The following is a 21,799-nucleotide window of genomic DNA, read 5'->3' on the forward strand; positions in this document are numbered from 1 at the left end:
TTGTCTTGCTCACATTGAGGGAGAGGTTCTTGTTCTGGCATCACACTGCCAGGTCTCTGACCTCCTCCCTATAGGCTGTCTCATCGTTGTCTGTGATCAGGCCTGCCACCGTTGTGTCGTCAGCAAACTTAATGATGATGTTGGAATCGTGTTTGGCCACGCAGTCGTGGGTGAACAGGGAGTACAGGGAAGACTAAGCACACACCCCTGAGGGGTCCTGTGTTGAGGATCAGCATGGCAGATGTGTTGCCTACCCTTACTACGTGGGGCGGCCCGTCAGGAAGTCCAGGATCCAGTTGCAGAGGGAGGTGTTTAATCCCAGGGTCCTTATCTTAGTGATGAGCTTTGTGGGCACTATGGTGTTGAATGCTGAGCTGTAGTCAATGAATAGCATTCCCCATAGGTGTTCCATTTGTCCAGGTGAGAAAAGGGCGGTATGGAGTGCGATTGAGATTGCCTTCATCTGTGGATCTGTTGGGGCAGTATGTGAATTGGAGCGGGTCTGGGGTTTCCGGGATGATGGTGTTGATGTGAGCCATGATGATGAATGAAAATGGATGAAAGCCTGATATATAAATGCATCATGTAATTAATGAGTTGGAGGTGGACGGTACATTGGAGATAATATAAGACAGGTGCTGGAAACAATAGAACACTATGAAAAATCTGAGAAACCTGCCCTGGTATTCACTATGTCCCTCCTCTCTCTCTCTCTCCTTCCTTCACCTCACCCGTTCTCTCTCCCCTCTATCCCCCTCCCTCTCTTTATCTCTCTATCTATTCTCTAATCCCCCCTCTCCATCTCCCTCTTCTCTCTCTTCCATTCTCCCCTTCTTCTCATAACAGTCCCCGGTTCACAAATATGTGCAATTTGGTACATGAAGCTTTTTTAACTATTCATTTTTTATATATATATATTTTATTGTCACATACACCAGATAGGCTCAGTGAAATGTCTTGTGTTACAGAAACAGGCACAGCCCTTATGATCCACAATTAAGTCCCTCCCTGTTATCACATGATGCTGAAATTCAATATACGACCTCCTGGGGACACTCTTTAACAATGCCATGAGTTTCAAGTCGTTACATTAAGAATTGTACATGTATGTGTAACTGCAGGGAGAGCCCATGTTGAGGATGAATTAAGCCACTACATGTTGCCCCAGGAAGCTGAACCTCAACACAGGGCATCCCTATAAGGTCACGATTGGTTGTGTGCAAGGACGGTTAGCTAGTTCAGTAACAGTCCATGAGGTCTGTCTGTCACCAATTTACCTATTTCAGCTTTATCACCATCTTTTTTTCCCTCAAATGTAATGTATTGACTTATGCATCAAATCAGTTGACGCATATATTTTGCTTTGAATGCAATGTATTAACTTCTATGCACCAATATCCAGTCTGTAGGAGAGAGAGAGAGAGAGAGAGAGAGAGAGAGAGAGAGAGAGAGAGAGAGAGAGAGAGAGAGAGAGAATTATGTTCTCAATGTTCATAACCCAATTCAATTAAGCTACTCTGTCTGCAACCCAGAATTTGTATGATACTGGTTGAATGAAACAGTACAAAACCATTAATTTTATACTAGCTCCTTACGCACATAATTTTGCACACAAACAGACTCCTTACGCACATACTTTCACACACAAACAGAAGGTATCCTACGCACATACTGTCTCCCTACCCAGCCGACATAGATTATGGAGACAGTGAGAAGAACTCCCTGTCCTCCCCCAAGATTAGGGATGCCGTGCGAAATACTCCCTGCCCTCTCCGAAATCTCTCAGTGGTCCCCAGCCAAGGTCGGCACCGAATTTTGCTCAGACAGTCTGTGTTTAAGATACTATAAAGATATATTGTACAGATATATTGTTTTACCCTAATTCTGACTAAAACTACACACATCATGTATTATAATGTTACTGACTAAAACTACATACATCATTAATAATAATTTTATGATCCTAATCAATTTCAAACAATTATATGGTTTCATGGTGGAATATTATAATCATTCATTTAAAAATACAAATTCCATTAACAGAGAGAGAGAGAGAGAGAGAGAGAGAGAGAGAGAGAGAGAGAGAGAGAGAGAGATAGGGGTGGATGGGTGACAGAAGGGGGGATAGAGAAGAGAAGGAGGGGGGGTAAAGAGGAGGTAGTTAGACAGATGGAGGCTAAGAAGGGAGAGAGAGAGGGGGATTAGAACATAGAGATAATTCATAATTATCAACCAATCTCAAATCTTTCATGTTTAGCAGAAATATTAGAGCTCTTGCTAAATTCTCAGCTGCGGTCCTTTTTAGATAGAAATTGTATTCTCAATGCTCACCAGGCAGGCTTTAGGCCAGGTCACAGCACCATCTTGGCTGCTTCTCTAGTCAAAAATGACATAGTTAGACTAGACAGGAAACAGCACTGTGCTGCCCTTTTATATTTATCTGTCGGAAGCATTCGATACGGTTGATCATGCACTCCTGCTACGGATGCGAAATTGGTCTAGACCAATCGGCCTGCAGCTGGTTAAAACTTTACCTGCATGACAGAAGTCAATGTATAGCTGCTGATGGAGTTCATTCTAAAGGAGTGCCACAAGGCTCAATACTAGGCCCTTTACTGTTCACTAATAATGTTGGTTTGTCTCTGAATAACAGTAACTGGGGCCTACATATCTATGCGGATGACACATTATTATTTATTCTGTGCCCCCTCAGTGCAGCAGGCCATTAACACTAGAACTGCTAAAGCAGTCATTTTGACTGCTCATGAATGTATTCATGTATTATTTTGCCATATTTAAAGTCATGCCCCCCTCTGTCCTAAATTAGTCTATATAACACACTGCTGTTGTTAAAATCTTGATATCACAAACAGAACTGGAGTTATAACCAGTTTTATGAGGGCATGTCATTTATTGTATGGTTTTCCCCCATTGCCCCTCCTTCTCCTGACAGTAGGGCCTGCTCCGCTCCTTCTCCTGACAGTAGGACCTGCTCCGCTCCTTCTCCTGACAGTAGGGCAAGCTCCGCTCCTTCTCCTGACAGTAGGACCTGCTCCGCTCCTTCTCCTGACAATAGGGCCTGCTCCGCTCCTTCTCCTGACAGTAGGACCTGCTCCGCTCCTTCTCCTGACAGTAGGGCCTGCTCCGCTCCTTCTCCTGACAGTAGGGCCTGCTCCGCTCCTTCTCCTTACAGTAGGACCTGCTCCGCTCCTTCTCCTGACAGTAGGGCCTGCTCCACTCCTTCTCCTGACAGTAGGGCCTGCTCCGCTCCTTCCCCTGACAGTAGGGCCTGCTCCGCTCCTTCTCCTGACAGTAGGGCAAGCTCCACTCCTTCTCCTGACAGTAGGGCAAGCTCCGCTCCTTCTCCTGACAGTAGGGCCTGCTCCGCTCCTTCTCCTGACAGTAGGGCCTGCTCCGCTCCTTCTCCTGACAGTAGGACCTGCTCCGCTCCTTCTCCTGACAGTAGGGCCTGCTCCGCTCCTTCTCCTGACAGTAGGGCCTGCTCCGCTCCTTCTCCTGACAGTAGGGCAAGCTCCACTCCTTCTCCTGACAGTAGGGCAAGCTCCGCTCCTTCTCCTGACAGTAGGGCCTGCTCCGCTCCTTCTCCTGACAGTAGGGCCTGCTCCGCTCCTTCTCCTGACAGTAGGACCTGCTCCGCTCCTTCTCCTGACAGTAGGGCCTGCTCCGCTCCTTCTCCTGACAGTAGGGCCTGCTCCGCTCCTTCTCCTGACAGTAGGGCCTGCTCCGCTCCTTCTCCTGACAGTAGGGCCTGCTCCGCTCCTTCTCCTGACAGTAGGGCCTGCTCCGCTCCTTCTCCTGACAGTAGGGCAAGCTCCGCTCCTTCTCCTGACAGTAGGGCCTGCTCCGCTCCTTCTCCTGACAGTAGGGCCTGCTCCGCTCCTTCTCCTGACAGTAGGGCCTGCTCCGCTCCTACTTCTCCTGACAGTAGGGCCTGCTCCGCTCCTTCTCCTGACAGTAGGGCCTGCTCCGCTCCTTCTCCTGACAGTAGGGCAAGCTCCGCTCCTTCTCCTGACAGTAGGACCTGCTCCGCTCCTTCTCCTGACAGTATGGCCTGCTCCGCTCCTTCTCCTGACAGTAGGGCCTGCTCCACTCCTTCAGTGGAATGTGTGGTGCCTAGTTGATAATCACCCCAATAATTGCCTCAACTGAACCTGAACTTCACCAAAACTAATTTCACAAGTATAATAGATTAAATAAATGAAGTAAAGTATGGTGGGGAGAAAGAGGGAGAATGGGTGGGTTGATGAGCGAGGGGAAGTAAACGATGCATAATTATGTAATCACTCATTGTGAATGAAGAACAGGGCGGGCCATTTTATTGTATTGGTATATTCTAATTATAATCTCAAAATGGTATGTACCCTATATCAGTCCACCAAATCCAATCAGTTTTATCAGTCTACTTTCGCCTACTAGGAATACACAGTGAGAGCGTGTATAATTTACGATGGCAAGAAGACCAAGACGAATGGATGCACATGCTGCGTTAGCACTGCTACGAGATCTGAATGAAAATGTCTCAGATGGTGGGTGAAGAAAATATTCATGACATCTCTGATGATTATTCTTCTCAGCCTGAATATGCTACATCTCCGAAGCCTAATCACAAAAAAGCCAGAATGGTGCGCACCGAGCAGGTGCCCGGCCACTACCGAATGAAGCAGAGACAGGAGAGAGGAAGGGATGGCACCATTTAGATAGAACAAGCCGGTGCCAATGCTACGGGCCGAGTTATCTGCACAAAAAAATGGCATCACTGAAAGAGCAGGCCCTACATCTCAAGCAAAAAACGACAACATTAATGCACTCGACAGCTTTCGTTGCTTGTGTGACATGGACATGCCACAGCATTCAGGGACTATACTGCATGGTCAATCTGACATCTGAAGTGGCCAGACAGCATTTACTGCAATGCAGCCTCCGCATACGTCAGGCCTTTCATACTTATTGCGCTTAGCGCAGCAGAGCCGAGCTATTGTGAAGGAAGTTGTCAATGAAGTGAGGTTGTGTTTATACAGGATGTACCGCCCCCACCTACCGTCGACCAGTCATGTCAATGCGGAGCCAGGGAGCCCTCTGCATTGTTACGAAATTTGAGAGGTGCACGGCGACGCAGTACGGAGCTTGATTTGGCCTCTGCATGCCTCTGGAGGCTCCGCAATTGCGTCACACGTACGAAGCCTCCGACCACATTTTGGGATCAAGCATAAATTGGCTTTAAGGCGCCCACGGAACATGGAGACACTACCTGGGATCTGTCTGTTGATGAGCGGGAAGCGTTTTAATCGTGTATGTCCATGGAGCATTTGGTGGAAATAGCATGTACAGTGGGGCAAAAAAGTATTTAGTCAGCCACCAATTGTGCAAGTTCTCCCACTTAAAAATATGAGAGAGGCCTGTAATTTTCATCATAGGTACACGTCAACTATGACAGACAAAATGAGAAAAAAAAGGAGCGCTCATCAGCCTGAAGGGGGGCCCCTTGAGGCCCAGCGTTTTTTGTGTTAACGACCTTCAGCTTGGCTTTGATTCAATTCAAGAGTCGTTCGCCAATCTTAAATTAGTGGTAAATGTTGATAAAACCAAGTTTGTGTTGTTCTCAAGGTTTCGTAAAATTGACCCTAAAGATCTGCGTATCTGCACCTTGAAGGGAGCCCAAATTGAGCAAGTCCCTCATTATAAATATTTAGGAATTTGGATTGATGATAAGCTGTCTTTTAAAACACACATTGATAAATTAACAAAGAGGCTGAGAATTAAGACCGGTTTCCTTTACAGGAATAAATCCTGCCTTACTTTTTAAAACAGGAGGAAGATTGTTCAAGCATCGCTCCACCCAGTACTTGAAATAATCTATATGCACCCAGCAGCCTCTGTTTTAAAACCACTCAGCACTGCGTTTTATCACCTCACCTCACCCACCATCAGACACTGTTGGTTCTGGCTGGTTCTAGAGGTTCCACAAGTCTCCACAGAGTCCGGGAAGAAAGCTTTTAGTTATTGTGCCCCTATCGGATGGAATGACCTGCAGGGAACCCTTGTAAACTCAATGGGTTTCCCCCGGATAAATAAAGGTAAAATAAAAAAAAATGAAAGAGAGAGAGATCGAGGGAGGGAGAGAGAGAATGAGGGAGGGAGGGAGGGAGGCTGACAGACATGAATACAATTGAATCATATCTATACGTCAATCTCATATTCACTAATGCATCATATCTCTGATGCTTATCTCTAGGCATCAATATTGTGAAACTAATTCCCCCCCCCCTTTGAATGCAATGTATTCACATCAGCTTCATTTAATTTGGAGAATATATTTTTGCTAAAACGTGCCTGATTGACGCTTTACAATGATATCCTGTTGGCCAGGAAAGTGCCTCACTGTCTGTCTCTACTCTATAGACTGGCTTCAATCTACCGTACCGTAAAGCACAGCATCCCTGCTCACCGATACGGTCAGGGTTACATGACTAATTCCTGTTAATGTATCGGGAATCATCACTAAACATGTTTTATTTCCCCCAGTCTCCATCGTTCAGGGATTACAAGGCAGATAGAAGAGGAAAAGAGTGGAGGATGGGCACTGTGATTTGATTAAGGATATTTTAGGTGTCATTTTTTTTATATATCCTCCAGGTGTTAAAACCAGTTAAAACCAGATTCATTGATTAGAAGTCCAAACAGGCGAGTCCAAAATAAATCTGGATTAAATCATCTACATAGTCCGCTGATCTATCCACTATCAATCGACCTACCTTTGACCTTAATCTACCAAGTTCACCTCTCTGACACTGGAAAAGTAGTTACGTTTGTTTATAAGTTGCTTTTCCAGTCAAGGCAATGAGGTGGTTGTTGACAGGCCTTGGTTTTTATAGTGTGTGTTGCATCCTATCACAGCGGAAGGGAAGTCACAGAGGGCTCTACCATGGAGGTTAGGTTGGAAATGAATCACTGTTATATAGAAGTCGTTCAGTCTCCTCCCTGCGGAGCTCCCTGGGTCTAAAAATGTCCCATAGCTGTCCCACCCCTCCCAATCGGGATCTGTCGCAGGGGGGAAGGATTTCAGGGTCGCACAGCAGCCACAACGCACAGTACACCAGTGCATCAGCCTATATCGCCTGGAGATTTGTCTGCTCCTCATCGTTTGCCCGAGGGATGAATATCTATAGAAAGGTCTTTGTGGATTCTATCGCAGACGGGCCAGACATTAAGGCCTCAGGCTAGGAATCCGTAATGCAGTATACCGTACTGGACCCTGCTCGTTAACCCCTTATTTTTCTCACCCCAGGATATGAAATTAAACTTGAAACCTCCTCACATCCACCATGTTTGATGTGACAGAGCAAGAAGATGTCGCTATGCCGACGTCACATACAGTTACAGTAAAGACATGTTGTGCGTCACAACCGGGCGTCAAAGAGGGTGCCTCTTGACAGGGAGCCGGAACATGTTTTCGTCCCATGTGTTTGAGCTGCGTTACAGTGTGATGATCTCGACAGAAAATAACAGGAAGCAGATGGAAAGCGCAGGCTTTGAGAATGACTAGCTTCCCTCTGAAGGGGGATGTTTGAAAACCATCTGCCTCTCCTATTATGCATCCAGGATCCCCTGTCTCTATGGATGAGCAGCACTGATTCTGAATCACAGGCAGCCTCCGTTCTGTCTGTCCTCCCTCTGTCCTCCAGGGACGGAAGAGGGGGAGAGGGGCCTGAGGGGTCTGGGGGAGAGGGGCCTCGGAGTGGGGGCCAGCCAGGCTCCTGCTCCAGGGACCCAGCTGGACTTTGGAGGGGCCTGTAGAACCTTGCCCTCCTGCCTGAATATTGACAGGCCCTCCTCTAAAAGCAACAATGCCAGCTTGCAGCTTTTGTTCTAGGAGCTAGGGGGCCTACCACCTAATCACTTACAGAATCACTCTGTGGTGTTGCACTGGGAGGAGAAGAGACACAAAGGACCACTGAAACAAATTGAGAGAGAGAGAGAGAGAGAGAGAGAGAGAGAGAGAGAGAGAATTATGTTCTCAATGTTCATAACCCAATTCAATTAAACTACTCGGTCTGCAACCCAGAATTTGTATGATACTGGTTGAATGAAACAGACAGAGGCCCAGCTAAAATAGTCTGTTGTACAAAACCATTCATTTTATACTAGCTCCTTACGCACATACTTTTGCACACAAACAGACTCCTTACGCACAGAGAGAGAGAGAGAGAGAGAGAGCGAGAGAGAGAGAGAGAGATGTTTTTGTGGTGGCCAGACAGAAGTGTGTGGGATTATGGGTTGATTATGCTCTACGTGTGTGCAAATGTGATTCGCTGGAAAAATAGAAGGAAATATTTAGAACCTGTGCAAAGCTGGGTTTTGTTCACATGCTGTTGGTACAGGTGTGAACCAATTATGTATATAAACCCTGGATTGCTGATGCTATGTGTTGGCCATTGAATAGGAATGGAATTCTTCAGTATTTCAATGAAATGTTTCAAGGACAGAATTACATGCATTGAAGTATTTATTGTTGTACTGGTGACATTAACATTATTAATCTCTAAAAATGATACTTTAGGGACATTTTTTTATTTGTATGTTTACCTCACATAACATAATTTTAAAAGTATGTCAACAATATAATAAACGTGGCAAAAGCGAATGTAGACATTAATAAATGCATTTCTATAGCTTCCAAATTATTTTTTTTACAATGGTGGGAGAGTGCCAAGATGGAGGTGCGGTGGCTTCAACACGGCGCCCCCTATCAGTCATCTAGTGTATATAAGCATTGGTGTGAACAGATGGGAAAACAAAGCTGACTTATACTGTAATCAGTGTCAATGGCAACAAATTGACAACACATTCTAAATGTCACGTAGGGATCCTCTCCTGTCCCACGAGCCAGTTGATCAGTGTCATCATGATGCTGACGGTAAAGGTTGATTGGGTGACACTGTGTCATATGGGGCAGTTTGTGGTTGATTGACCATGATGACCGTGACCGAGGCTTTTCAATCCAGTTATTCAGTAGTCATGAATGGTTGAGCTCTCTGTCTATGAAAGAGTCCTCTCGTCTCTGAGCAGGTTCATTGTGTGTGGGCACACGTGCATGTCCAGCCTGTACCGCCACCCACCGTGACGTGCTGTTGTGTTTCCGTGGAGACGGGATGGGGATCAGCTGTCGGTGTGTGTGTGTGTGTATGACACAGAAGGTGGTCAACGGTCAATGAAAGGATGAATGTTGAATACATCTTCCGCTGCTAAACCTCCTTATCTCACATACACACACACACACACACACACACACACACACACACACACACACACACACACACAGTACTGAGCAGAAAAGTACTGATATACAGTGCATTCAGAAAGTATTCAGACCCCTTGACTTTTCCCACATTTTGTTACGTTACAGCCTTTTTTTCTTCATCACTCTACACACAATACCTCATAGTGACAAAGCAAAAACTGTTTTTCAGAAATGTGCATGATGCTCATGCCCACAGCATGATGCTGCCACCATGCTACACGTAGGAAAGGTGCCAGGTTTCCTCCAGATGTGAAGCTTGGCATTCAGGCCAAAGAGTTCAATCTTGGTTTCATCATCATGACAGAGAATCTTGTTTCTCATGGTCTGAGAGTATTTAGGTGCCTTTTGGCAAACTCCAAGTGGGCTGTCATGTGCCTTTTACTGAGGAGTGGCTTCCGTCTGGCCACTCATAAAGGCCTGATTGGTAGAGTGCTGCAGAGATGGTTGTCCTTCTGGAAGGTTCTCACATCTACATGAAGAGTCTTGGTGGTTCCAAACTTCTTTCATTTAAGAATGATGGAGACCACTGTGTTCTTGGGGACCTTCAATGCTGCAGACATGTTTTGGTACCATTCCCCAGATCTGTGCCTCGACACAATCTTGTCTCGGCGCTCTAAAGACAATTTCTTCGACCTCATGGCTTGGTTTTTGCTCTGACATGCACTGGTAACTGTGGGACCTTATATAGACAGGTGTGTTCCTTTCCTGTCCAATCAATTGAATTTACCACAGGTGGACTCCAATTAAGTTATAGAAACATCTCAAGGATGATCATTGGAAACAGGATGCACTAGAGCTAATCTCATAGCAAAGGGTCTGAATACTTATATAAATAAGGTATTTCTGTTTTTAATTTTTAATACATTTGCAAAAATGTTAAAAAACCTGTATTCACTTTTTTTTTCTTTCTTTTAAATCAATTTAAGAATAAGGCTGTAAAGTAATAAAATGTGGACAAAGTCAAGGTATCTGAATACTTTCCGAAGGAACTGTACAGTATATGCACAGACACAATTCCCCTCCACACACACATGAATAGCCAAACTCAACAAACCATGACAGCTGGTCAAACCTGGTAACTTAATTGCTAAATCATCAGCTTGTAGTTACACACAACTTTTGCTGGGGAGCTTTAACTTCATCCGCATGAAGCTCTATTGCGCTCTCCCTGCATTAAGATCTGCACTGGAGCACAAGGGATTTAACCATAATAAATGACCCCTGTCTACAAATACATCTCAAAATGCTGCAAGCTGCTTATTCAACACTTTGAGTTGTGATGTTGACTCAAAAATCAATTAGTAATTAAGTGTGGTAGAAAAATGGTGCATTGAGAAATAAGTTAATTTAAGGTAGTATGACTACAAGTAATAAAGGCTTATATCTTATGAATTATTCATTCCTCTTCTGGGATGTTGGAGAGATGATGACGATGAGGTGGAAACAGTGTTCCTGAATTATTAATTGACCAATCAGAGAGAGTATCTCAAGCTCTCTGGGGGAATCGTCCAACTGGGTATGGTTTTGAGGGAGTGTGGTACTGAGACTGTTACATCTGAGAGGAGCCAACTCTCTGTCCAGACCTCTGTCGCTCAGACATGCACAACTAGTACTGTCACCTAGCAATACAACTAAATGTTATATTTTTATGTACAATACACAAATGTTTGAAAAAATACATATTCATTTTTCATGAAGAAATCTCAATTAAAAAAAAGAGTAATCACAATTTTACAGTTAAATTGAAATGTATTAAAATACTGTAATAATGATCTTATCCTTTGATTTAATTATGGGCACAGTCTATTCACAGTATCAATCGGGCCGACATAGGAGAGCCACGGCTGCCGTCAACTCAGCCACCTCCTGGTCCTCTGAGGTCAGACCCTGCACTGCCCCGTGGGGGTACCATCTCATGTTTAGATTCAGCCTTCCTCTTCCGTAGAAGTCGTAGATTTTCAGTTTGGTGAAAATCAGAGCTCTGTGCCTTCACGACGCTCTGCATACCAACCAGACAGCATTTTTCTTGGTCTGGCAGGTGCTGAATGTACTGGGAGATTAACAGCCCTATTTGGCATGGCCAGCGCTCCCAGTACAACATACAGACGCCGAAGTATCCTGTTAAACTGCAGAGAGAAAGAAAAAACGCAAGTCAAAAAAGCCATAAGCCATGAACCTTGGGAATAAATGTTAAGAATACAGTTTGATTGTCACCCTTGTTTTTTGTATTTTGAAATTCAACTTCAATGTCCTCTGAAATAGGTTCGGAAATGTTATCCACCATTTTGGAAAACCAAAAAAAAAAACACCAAAACAGTTCCAAAACAACACTGGTGCCTATCAATATTCTGCATTTAAACATTCTGCTGGAGTTCCTGTATTCAATTGTGGTATTATCACATTCAAATGTTCTAACTGGCTTCTTTATTGTGATGTTATAATTGTCTTCAAGTGAATTGAACAGACACACACAGGGCATAGTCTACTACAATACAGTATCTACTACGTTGCCTGATTTATTTATTTTTTGCTTTTCATGATATACTCAGGCCTCATTTAGTCATATTAATATGATCCCCTGAATAAATAAAAATGGTAAATGAATGTATAACCAAGTCTTTCCAAGAACCATAACATATATTCGGTCTTACCACAGTTTAAAAGTTCCTCTGCACCTCCTAAACGATGGTGTCTTGTCTCGGAGTAAGCGCTTCATTGAGGCCTCTTCAGGTACTAACTCCCATCGTAGACATCGTTCTGGCTAAGACCTGCTGGGGGATATGGTGTTGCGTGCTATTCAGTGAGCCTGTAGGAGTGTCGCAGAAGCTGTGCGCGTGCCTGTAGGAAAGCAACATTTCTGTGCAAGTAGACAAAAAGTACAATCTCATCTAATCTCATTTCATACTCTAATCTTCTACACTTGACCTTACATTACATGGATTCTGAGGGAATAATAAGCCATAATGTAAATAGGTAGAAAGTGTTCATTCGCATCTCATGGGACCTGCAGGTAACTGCTTAGAATAAAGGAAACACCAACATAAAGTGTCTTAATAGGGTGTTGGACCACCACGAGCTGCCAGAACAGCTTCAATGCACCTTGGCATAGATTCTTCAAGTGTCTGGAACTCTATTGGAGGGATGCAGGACCGTTCATCCACAAGAAGATTCCGTCATTTGGTGTTATGTTGGTGGTGGTGGAAAACGCTGTCTCAGGCGCCGCTCCAGAATCTCCCATAAGTGTTCAATTGGGTTGAGATCTGATGACAGACGTCCATGGCATATGGTTTACATCGTTTTCATACTCATCAAACCATTCAGTGACCGCTCGTGCCCTTTGGATGGGGGCATTGTCATCCTATGGGGGCATAGCCAAGGTAGCCAAAATAATGGCCTGCCCAGCATTTCTATACATTATCCTAAGCATGCTGGGATGTTTATTGCTTAATTAACTCAGGAACCACACCTGTGTGGTGTGGAAGCACCTGCTTTCAATATACTTTGTATCCCTCATTTACTCAAGTGTTTCCATTATTTTGGCAGTTACCTGTAGATCGTAGACTATGCAACGTAAATAAAATTGAGCATTTCTTATTGGACAAGGCCACGTAATCACTCTCTATTTCAGTCTGTTTGGTTCCTAATGAATGCAACCCTGGTGCTGTAGAGGTAGCCTTTACAGGTGTGAACAGGATCCACCTTTCAAACATGGCCGGTATCCAGGGGTCATTGGCTGAGTGGTTTCTGCTGTTGTTGATCACTGCTGTGATCACCTCAATCAAGCATAAAGCCAGGATTCCTTTGTCATGACAAGTCAGCTCGGAGCGCTGTGTGAAAACCTGTGTCAGGAGAATGGGGACACTGTGTCTATTGATCTGAGACAGGGGCTGAAATATCATCGCACAATACCCTTGATGCCAAGAGGGACAACCCTGGAGCTTTGTAGGTGATAAGAATGGCCCTGGTGGGACATAGTCTTCTCCATAACCATATCCAAAGTGTATAAGATGTTTTGCCATTAAAGGTGTGGACTGAACTGGCTACTTGAGTGCTGCTGGTTTCAGATCATTACTACCACTACCATTGTGCCCTTGAGGAAGGCACTTAACCGCGGCTAACCCTCTGCCTCTCCAAGACCGATTTACGTTCTATCCAAATACTGTATCTAATCTTTATTCTCATCTATTCCCTCTCTGTCTCCCCAGGCGTTTGGCCAGGCCTACTCCAACCAGCGTAAAGTGGCGGAGGACGGCGAGAGCAACGAGGAGTCACTGCTGCAGGAGTCAGCGTCTAAGGAGGCCTACTACATGGGCCGGCTGCTGGAGTTGCAGACTGAGCTGAAGCTGAGCCGCTCGGTGGCGTCCAACGCGTCCAACGAGAGCGAGAGGCTCAACGCCGTGCTGCAGGAGAACAGCGAAGTAGTGGCCTTTGACCGCTGATGTCACTTACTCACACCTCAGACTAGTATCAGGCTGTAGTACAGTTTGAGCTGGGACATGGTTTCACTTTTCCACTGTGGGCTACTGTGAATCCACAGTGTGATGTTGTGTACACAATGTAGCCTGCAGTCGGTACTGTAGTGTCCCACAATTAGATTTGTAGATTAACATGAGGTGCATCTTGCTTGTCTTCATTTCTTCCCTGCTGATCTGTTTTATTGGTGGTAGTTGTTTGTGTTATAGTCTGTGTTAGATACAGTAGCGGTCACAGGGCCACTCTGAATAGGGGTTAAGGGGTCACGCAGAGTGTTTGTGTGTGTGTGTGTGCATGTGTGCGTAAGCGTATATGCCTGTGTGTGTGAGGTAGGGGGGGGGGGGTTACGTGCGTGTCTGCAGTCGCAGAGGGGTTCTGTCCGGGGTCAGACGCTGCTGCGGCCACGACCCCATTGTGGAAGGCAAATCCTGTGCTAAGCTAGGGAATAAGAGAAATGCCCTGAGCTCGGCACATGTGCGTCCCCGAGTGAGCCGGGCTGCTCTCCCATCACGCAGTGCAGGGCAGACTGTACCCTCCCAGCCTGGGAGCCGCAGCAGTTCATTCACTAGTTAGATTAGCTGCTCCACGCGCTGTTGGCAGGGACCTCTGGGGTCGCACAGTTAATGTTTATTTCCGCTTCACTCGTCATACCAAGCTTTCCAAAAAATGTCAGGCCAGTTAATGTGATTCAAATCTTTGTAAAAGACCAATATAATTTGTCTCAGATGTATAAGATTATAAATCATTTAACCAATCAACCAAAGTCTAAAACATATTGAAAGATTACATAGGCTACACATGTAATTGGGCCAGAAACCATTGGTACTGCCCTATGAAAAGCCTCCTAATGAATGAAAGGAAATTCTGGCTGTTGCTCTTTAAAATGACCGGCCCCTCAGCCTCCCATTTTTACTGTGCCTAGTTTAATCAAGCCAATACACTGTCTCTGCCTCCTCTGACCAGGGCAGCCCTTGGCTCTTTGATGATCTGTTGGTTAGCCTGTTGCCTTGCTGTGTAGACCTCATTTGCCTGTGCGGCGCATATCAATTAGAAGCCCGTCTTTTATTTTATGCGGGAGACAGATGCTGCAGCTACACAAGGGGCTTCATTTGTCTCTGACTGCGTCTAATCAGCTGCTTTCATGTGGATTCCAAACAGCTTCTGTCTCAGCAGTATTTGCATCTAGGAAAACCAATGGAATGCAGTGAAGAAAGTGTTTTTCTAGGCTCGGAGGCTAAAGGATAGAGACTAGGTTAATAGTAGGCTCTGTGTATTATACTGTTTGTAAATGAAATAAGCTCTGGCCTGTCGCTAGTTGTTAACCTGCATTATTGAAATGAATCCTGGCCCTGATGTAGAATGGGCTACAGTGTTGTCCTTTACCATTGTGGCTGTGTTGTGCCGGTGTTTGACGGTGTGCTGGCCTTGACCTGACCCCTATGGTGGTGTGGAGGAGCCTCTGATAGACCCTAGCCTCTATAGACCCTCGCTGGCAGATCATTGGCCAGTAATCCCCCTGGACTTAGTCCTTATGCCCTGCGTTGTGACGAATATGTAATGAGAAAACACTGTCCATTAGCAACCCTCAGGGGTCATATACAATAAACAGTAATGTCACAGAGTTTGTTTGTTAGCTGTTTTTCCCAAATTTATTTTTGCCATTCTATTGTCTTCGTCGTAAGTTGCCTCGAGGTAGCAACAGGGGAAAGTGCTGCATCGCGATGAGTGTGCTACAATGCTGTAGAGTGTGTCTCGAGGTGGGTGGGTGTCTTCTGGAAGGGATAACAAGAGGAGATAGAGTGCTCTGATATCTAAGTGGTCTTCTTTTCTTCTTTTTGTGTGAATCTTGGCGTTGACATCCACATGAAAACGCGGAGCTTTCGCTGCTGAGGCTCATCTTCCCGACTTGTAACCGATTCCCCAGATTTATGACATTTTCGGGTCACTACTAGAATTTCTCCCACCTAATAAATCATCTGATCCACCACAGCATGTTCAGATCTCTATGGCTACTGCCTCTGTTCTCTGCGGGAAATTATCTTGCTGCAAAGGAGAGTGCTGAGTCTTCGCTTTTAAACTCAAGGGGGGGAAATTGTTTGACAGAGTCTCAGTCTGATTATCATCAACACATCAGAGGAGATACTGTGTGCGTGTGCGTGGCCTATTTAGATTTGGTGCATTAAAGAGAGACAAGAGGCCAGGTATCTGGACTGGACTTATAGATCCAGCAGAACAAAGGCATCTGTTATTACTGCATCCAAGAGTTTCAGAACATGCAGCAAAGTGCCACTGGTTCACGTACTATGGGGCCAACAGAGAGACAAAGTAGTGCTGACACATGCCAGACTGTTTTAGTTCGTGTTTCGCCACATAGACGTTCATACTGTAGTTAATATACAGTAATTACGTAATGTCGTAACTACCCAGTAAAGATGCGGTAGTTTGGCGGCCAGCAGTGGATCTACACAAAGTCAAACGATTCTATGTGATTTAAACATGTTTTGTGAATGATTATACAGTATGTACTTGATGTGTTGAACTGTTTGCAGATTAGGACCTGACTTTGCCCTCACTTTCCTTCCCTCGCTCCTCTCTACTCCCAGAGTAATGAGGTGCTGGAGTTGCAGCGGAGCCGGATGAGGGAGGAGATCAGGGAGTGTAAATTCAGAGAGGCCCGTCTCCTACAGGACTACACCGAGCTGGAGGAGGAGAACATCACCCTCCAGAAACTAGTGTCCACACTCAAACAGAACCAGGTCAGCATCAACACCATTGCTGTTATGGTTTAGTGCACACACAGTACAGACAGCCACGCCTGTCTCTCAGCCATTACCGTTATTGTTTACCTCGCACAGTCATCAATACATCTTAAAAATGACTCATACACAGTCATAGCAAATGATGTTACTCAAATGTTGACTCAGCTCATCCAAGTTCCTTATTGTCTGACCTTAAAGAGGCAATCTGCAGTTGCTACATCTTTTGGACATATAAATTAATGATATGTACCCATTGATTCTTGAAGAATATAACTTAGAAATGCCCCATGAGCTTAGTTCAACTCTCGTACCCCATCAGAACACTAAATATAAACTTGTTTTACTACAATGTTTGTTAACAAAGTAAATAAAAACAAACACTAGATAGCCTCAAAACATAGATACTGTATGTTGATATCATCATTGCATCCATAGCTCTGGCTATGAATTTGAGAGTGGCTACATATTCATCAGCTTTTTACTGAAATGGGGGTGGGGATAACGATTGATTAGTGTTTGACCTGCTGATTGTGGCTTTAAAACTACTAACAATGTATATGACTTATTATCCTTGTCATCCATCTGTGTCATTTGTCTGTGTGTCATCTATCTGTGTCCTTTCTCTCTGTGTGTCATCTATCTCTGTCTTTTCTCTCTGTGTGTCATCTACCTGTGTCCTTTCTGTCTGTGTGTCATCCATCTGTGTCCTGTCTGTCTGTATGTCATCCATCTGTGTCCTTTCTGTCTGTGTGTCATCCATCTGTGTTCTTTCTGTCTGTGTATTCTATATCTGTGTCATTTCTGTCTGTGTGTTCTCTATCTGTGTAATTTCTGTTTGTGTTCTCTATCTGTGTGTTCTCTATCTGTGTCATTTCTGTCTGTGTGTTTTCTATCTGTGTCCTTTCTGTCTGTGTGTTTTCTATATGTGTCCTTTCTGTCTGTGTGTTCTCTATCTGTATCCTTTCTGTCTGTGTGTTCTCTGTGTGTCCCTTTTCCTCCTGTCCTCTGTCTGTCCCCTGCTCCCCCTCTCCCCCAGGTGGAGTATGAGGGTCTGAAGCATGAGATCAAGGTTCTGGAGGAGGAGACTGTGCTGCTGAACAGCCAGCTGGAGGATGCTCTGCGTCTGAAGGACATCTCTCAGTCCCAGCTAGAGGAGGCCCTGGATGCCCTGAAGATCGAGAGGGAGCAGAAGAACAGCCTGAGGAAGGAGCTGGCCCACCACATCACCCTCAGTGACAGTGTGTATGGGGCCGGAGCCCACCTGGCACTCACCGCCACGGTCGACGGGCTCAAGTTCGCCACAGAAGAGGTTGGGAGTAATGGTACAGCCATGCCCAATGGCACCAATGGGAATGAGGATAGCAACAGCGACTGTAACGGCCACCTGGGACTGGTTAAGGTGAACGGCGACTACCGGCTGCCCAGGAAGGGGGAAGGGCTGCACGGTCCTGTGTCAGACCTCTTCAGCGAGCTCAACCTGTCTGAGATACAGAAACTCAAACAGCAGCTCCTTCAGGTGGGTCTCTACTCTAGCTGAAACATAGTGGGTTCTTCTCACTACTATGTCTGAGTGATTGTTAGCCTGGTCCCAGATCTGTTTGTGCTGTCTTGCCACCTCTTATAGTCGTTGTCAGGTAAAAATTACCATAGGAGTTGGCCAGACAGCCCAAGCAGATCTTGTACCAGGCTGAGTGATTGTTGTGACACTACGTGAATGTCCTTGGGAGGTTGTACCTAGGTCTTTGTTGTTACCAGGGAGTCTTTTAATCCCTTCCATCCGACCACCTTCCTCATTTGCTCTGAGCAAATCAATGTGGTTTACTTAGAGAGACAAAACCAGCGATTTGGCCTGCACACCTAATGCGTTAGGGCATGGTTATCGACCCCCTCTGTCCACAGCACATTTCATTAGGGAATGGGAGTGTCAGCCTTCAGATTAGACATCCGAACAACCTGCCTCTTTCATCACACTACTGCAGGCAGCAGCCAACCAATCACAAGGTGGTGACATTTTGAGAACAAGACAACAACAAAAAAGCCTGTCAGATGTCGTCCATCTTTTATTATCTAGCAGACCATAAGTCTGTGACCACGCTCCGTATGATTTACCAATGACTAGTTTCAGAGCTGTTTTGGTCTTTCTGAAGACTTCCATCTCAAGAGGGCCATTGGGGCTCATTTGGCAGATTTTGGGGACATCTGTGCATGTTGGCAGACAGGGGAGAGTAGAACGGCAGAGCGGTGGCGTGGAGGAGTGTACGGCGTCTGCCATGGGGAGGTCTGTCAGGGCAGCGGATCCAGAGGAGAGTGGAAGGCAGAGGGAGAGAGACGGGCTGCTGGGACAGAGCAGTGCTACTACGCTCCGTACAGAATCCCTCACAGGGAAAGGAGAGAACACATAGGGACAACACGCATATGCACAGGGAGGGTACACAGGACAACACACACATACTGTACATACAGTACATACAGGTAACTGCCAAAATAAAGGAAACACTTGAGTAAATGAGAGATACAAGGTAGATTGAAAGCAGGTGCTTCCACACAGGTGTGGTTAATAAAGCAATTAACATCCCACCGTGCCTAGGGTCATGTAGAAAAATGCCCAGTTGCCCATTATTTAGGCAACCATGGCTAGAAGTGTGTGTGTGCGCGTGCGTGCTCGTGCGCCTCTCAGTTAACAGATCTCAACCCAGTTGAACACTTGTGGGAGATTCTGGAGCGGCGTGTCAGACAGCGTTTTCCACCACCACCAACAAAACACCAAATGATGGAATTTCTCATGGAAGATTGGTGTTGCATCCCTGCTACAGAGTTCCAGACACTATGAATCTATGCCAAGGTCCACACTTGTTTCTCTTGCTGAGGTCAGTGGGGAAATGAATGATTTGTGGATGCAAAATGTATCACTAGAGGTTTGAATTTGTCTTCAAATGAAGGTCCCCTCTTGGATTAATCAAGGTTCCATTAAGTCGCTGAAGTAAACAACACCAGGCTCTTAATTGCTTTCAGGAGAGGGCGGTTTTAATTTGTCATCCTCACTGTGTTGTAATTTAGATCTGTTTCCATCAAGCATTACATTAGATTTACTCAATTTATCTCAGATAGCAGACATATAAAATACAATATAAACATTTGTCGTAAAAGTATGGCATAAAAGTGGTTTGTAATGATTCCTTACGATATCCACTGAGATGCATGTGTTTTAGTCTACTGTACAGTCTATGGGTGAAAAATGAGAGATTTGATGGCTGATGCCATGAATGCTTACAGATCAACGGATACATTCTACGAATCGACTCACAGGTTGTGCTTTGCCTGTGTTGTGATGTCTCTTTATCTCTGTCTGTAGAGTGTACATCCTACACACACAATAGTCCGACAGGGTTATTTATTGGACTAGCTAGCAGGTACTGTACTGCTGAACCCATTGACATTTGTTTTCCTGGGCCTCCTCCCGTTGGGGATCAATAAGGTTTCAAAGCCTCAGCACTGGGTGGACCGGATGACTGACACACTCCTCTGACCAAAAAGACATTAAACAGCACTTGAGTTCAATTACTGGAATCTCGTGCAGGGGGGGGGTTATGCTTAATTTGTGACTAGCAAGCCTTGATACATTGTACTTCACTGCCATATGCCTCAACAGCCTTGTACTTTACCTAGGAAGTGCAATGACATCAGTATTTCCGCGACGCTCTTTCAGTATACTGGTCGTTTATACACTATCATTCAGTGTTTTTAGTTGACCGTACTGTTCCTGAACTTAGTGAAGCGCACTGTTAAGTGAACCTCAGAACTTTGTGTCTGTGGTAATGCTGGTATGGTCTGAGTGGTCCTCACCCTGCAGTATGTCCTTCCTGTCCTCTAGGTGGAGCGTGAGAAGTCCAGCCTCCTGATGAACCTGCAGGAGGCCCAGACCCAGCTGCAGCACACGCAGGGGGCCCTGACCGAGCAGCACGAGTGTGTCCACCGCCTCACCGAGCGCTTCAACGCTATGAAGCGCCTCCACAGTGACAAGGAGATGGCCGACGCCCAGGAGTCCGAGACGCACGACGGGTTGCCCGCACCCGGTCGCCACGACTACGTGGTGAACATCCACGGGATGGAGATTCTGGAGTGTAAGTACAAGGTGGCGGTAACCGAGGTGATCGACCTAAAGGCGGAGCTAAAAGCTCTGAAGGAGAAATCTAACCATTGTGTGGAGGGCCAGGGGGAGGAGTGGAGCAGCAGCGATGGGAAGGTCCAAGCTCTGGACGAGCAGGTCAAACGGCTGGAGAAGAGCTGCCGCGAGGCCCGCGATAAGGTGGCGCGTTTGGAGGCGGAACTACAGGCGGTGACGGGCGTGGCCACGGAGAGCCACGACATGCTGAACAGGGCGCAGGACGAGCTGGTGACATTCAGCGAGGAGCTGGCCCAGCTCTACCACCACGTGTGTCTCTGCAACAATGAGACGCCCAACCGCGTCATGCTGGACTACTACCGTCAGAGCCGTAACACCCGCAGCGGCAGCCTTAAGGGCTCTGAGGACCCCCGGGCACTACTCTCCCCCCGCCTGGCTAGACGCCTCGCCGCCGTGAACGCTGGGCTCTCAGAGGCCCCCCGGAGCCCCATGGACTCGCCCTCCAAAGACCCCCCCAGTGGGGACAACGGAACAACAGGGAGGGAGTCCCCAGCACCAGGAAGTCAGGGGAACCCCATCTGCACCCCCATTGGCTCCCCGGTCATCAACAGCTCCAACGGCTCTCCCTCCTCCTCTTCCGTCCCTCCCGAGGTGGGCGGAGACCTGCGTAAGGAGCCCATGAACATCTACAACCTGAACGCCATCATCAGGGATCAGATCAAACACCTGCAGAGAGCCGTGGACCGCTCCCTCCAGCTGTCTCGACAGAGGGCAGCCGCCCGGGAGCTGGCCCCCTTGTTCGACAAGGACAAGGAGGCCTGCATGGAGGAAATCCTCAAGCTCAAGTCCCTCCTCAGCACCAAGAGGGAGCAGATTGCCACGCTCAGGCTGGTGCTCAAAGCCAACAAACAGGTGAGAAGAGCAGAGAACTGAGTACCTAGCCTAGTTCCAGATATGTTTGTGCTGTCTCGCCAATGACAGTAGGAGTTTGGTGACAGCACAAGCAGATCTGGGACTAGGCTAGGGCTGAGTACCTGGGAAAGTCATCACACTGTTCTCAGCATTATCCAACAGGTTTGATCAGTTTTCCTTTGCATAGTGCATAACATTTGCCCTATTTCTTTG

At 46.2% G+C, this 21,799-nt stretch overlaps 1 protein-coding gene across 6 annotated transcripts in view; it reads left to right on the top strand.

Moving 5' to 3' along the window:
• The window catches only part of bicd1a (bicaudal D homolog 1a), a 96,772-nt gene that overhangs the window by 68,987 nt on the left and 5,986 nt on the right, over positions 1-21,799 (top strand). For 4 of the 6 annotated variants that reach the window (XM_036977931.1, XM_036977938.1, XM_036977956.1 and 1 more), the window contains exons 2-5: positions 13,525-13,737; positions 16,396-16,548; positions 17,588-18,067; positions 20,423-21,586. In XM_036977931.1, the coding sequence (XP_036833826.1) occupies positions 13,525-13,737; positions 16,396-16,548; positions 17,588-18,067; positions 20,423-21,586 (2,010 nt within the window). Of the gene's footprint in view, positions 1-13,140; positions 13,266-13,524; positions 13,738-16,395; positions 16,549-17,587; positions 18,068-20,422; positions 21,587-21,799 lie in introns of those variants that run through there. The other 2 variants (XM_036977943.1, XM_036977951.1) reach the window with 2 other exon arrangements.

Source organism: Oncorhynchus mykiss, chromosome 1 (genome assembly GCF_013265735.2).
Source record: "Oncorhynchus mykiss isolate Arlee chromosome 1, USDA_OmykA_1.1, whole genome shotgun sequence".
Taxonomy (NCBI): domain Eukaryota; kingdom Metazoa; phylum Chordata; class Actinopteri; order Salmoniformes; family Salmonidae; genus Oncorhynchus; species Oncorhynchus mykiss.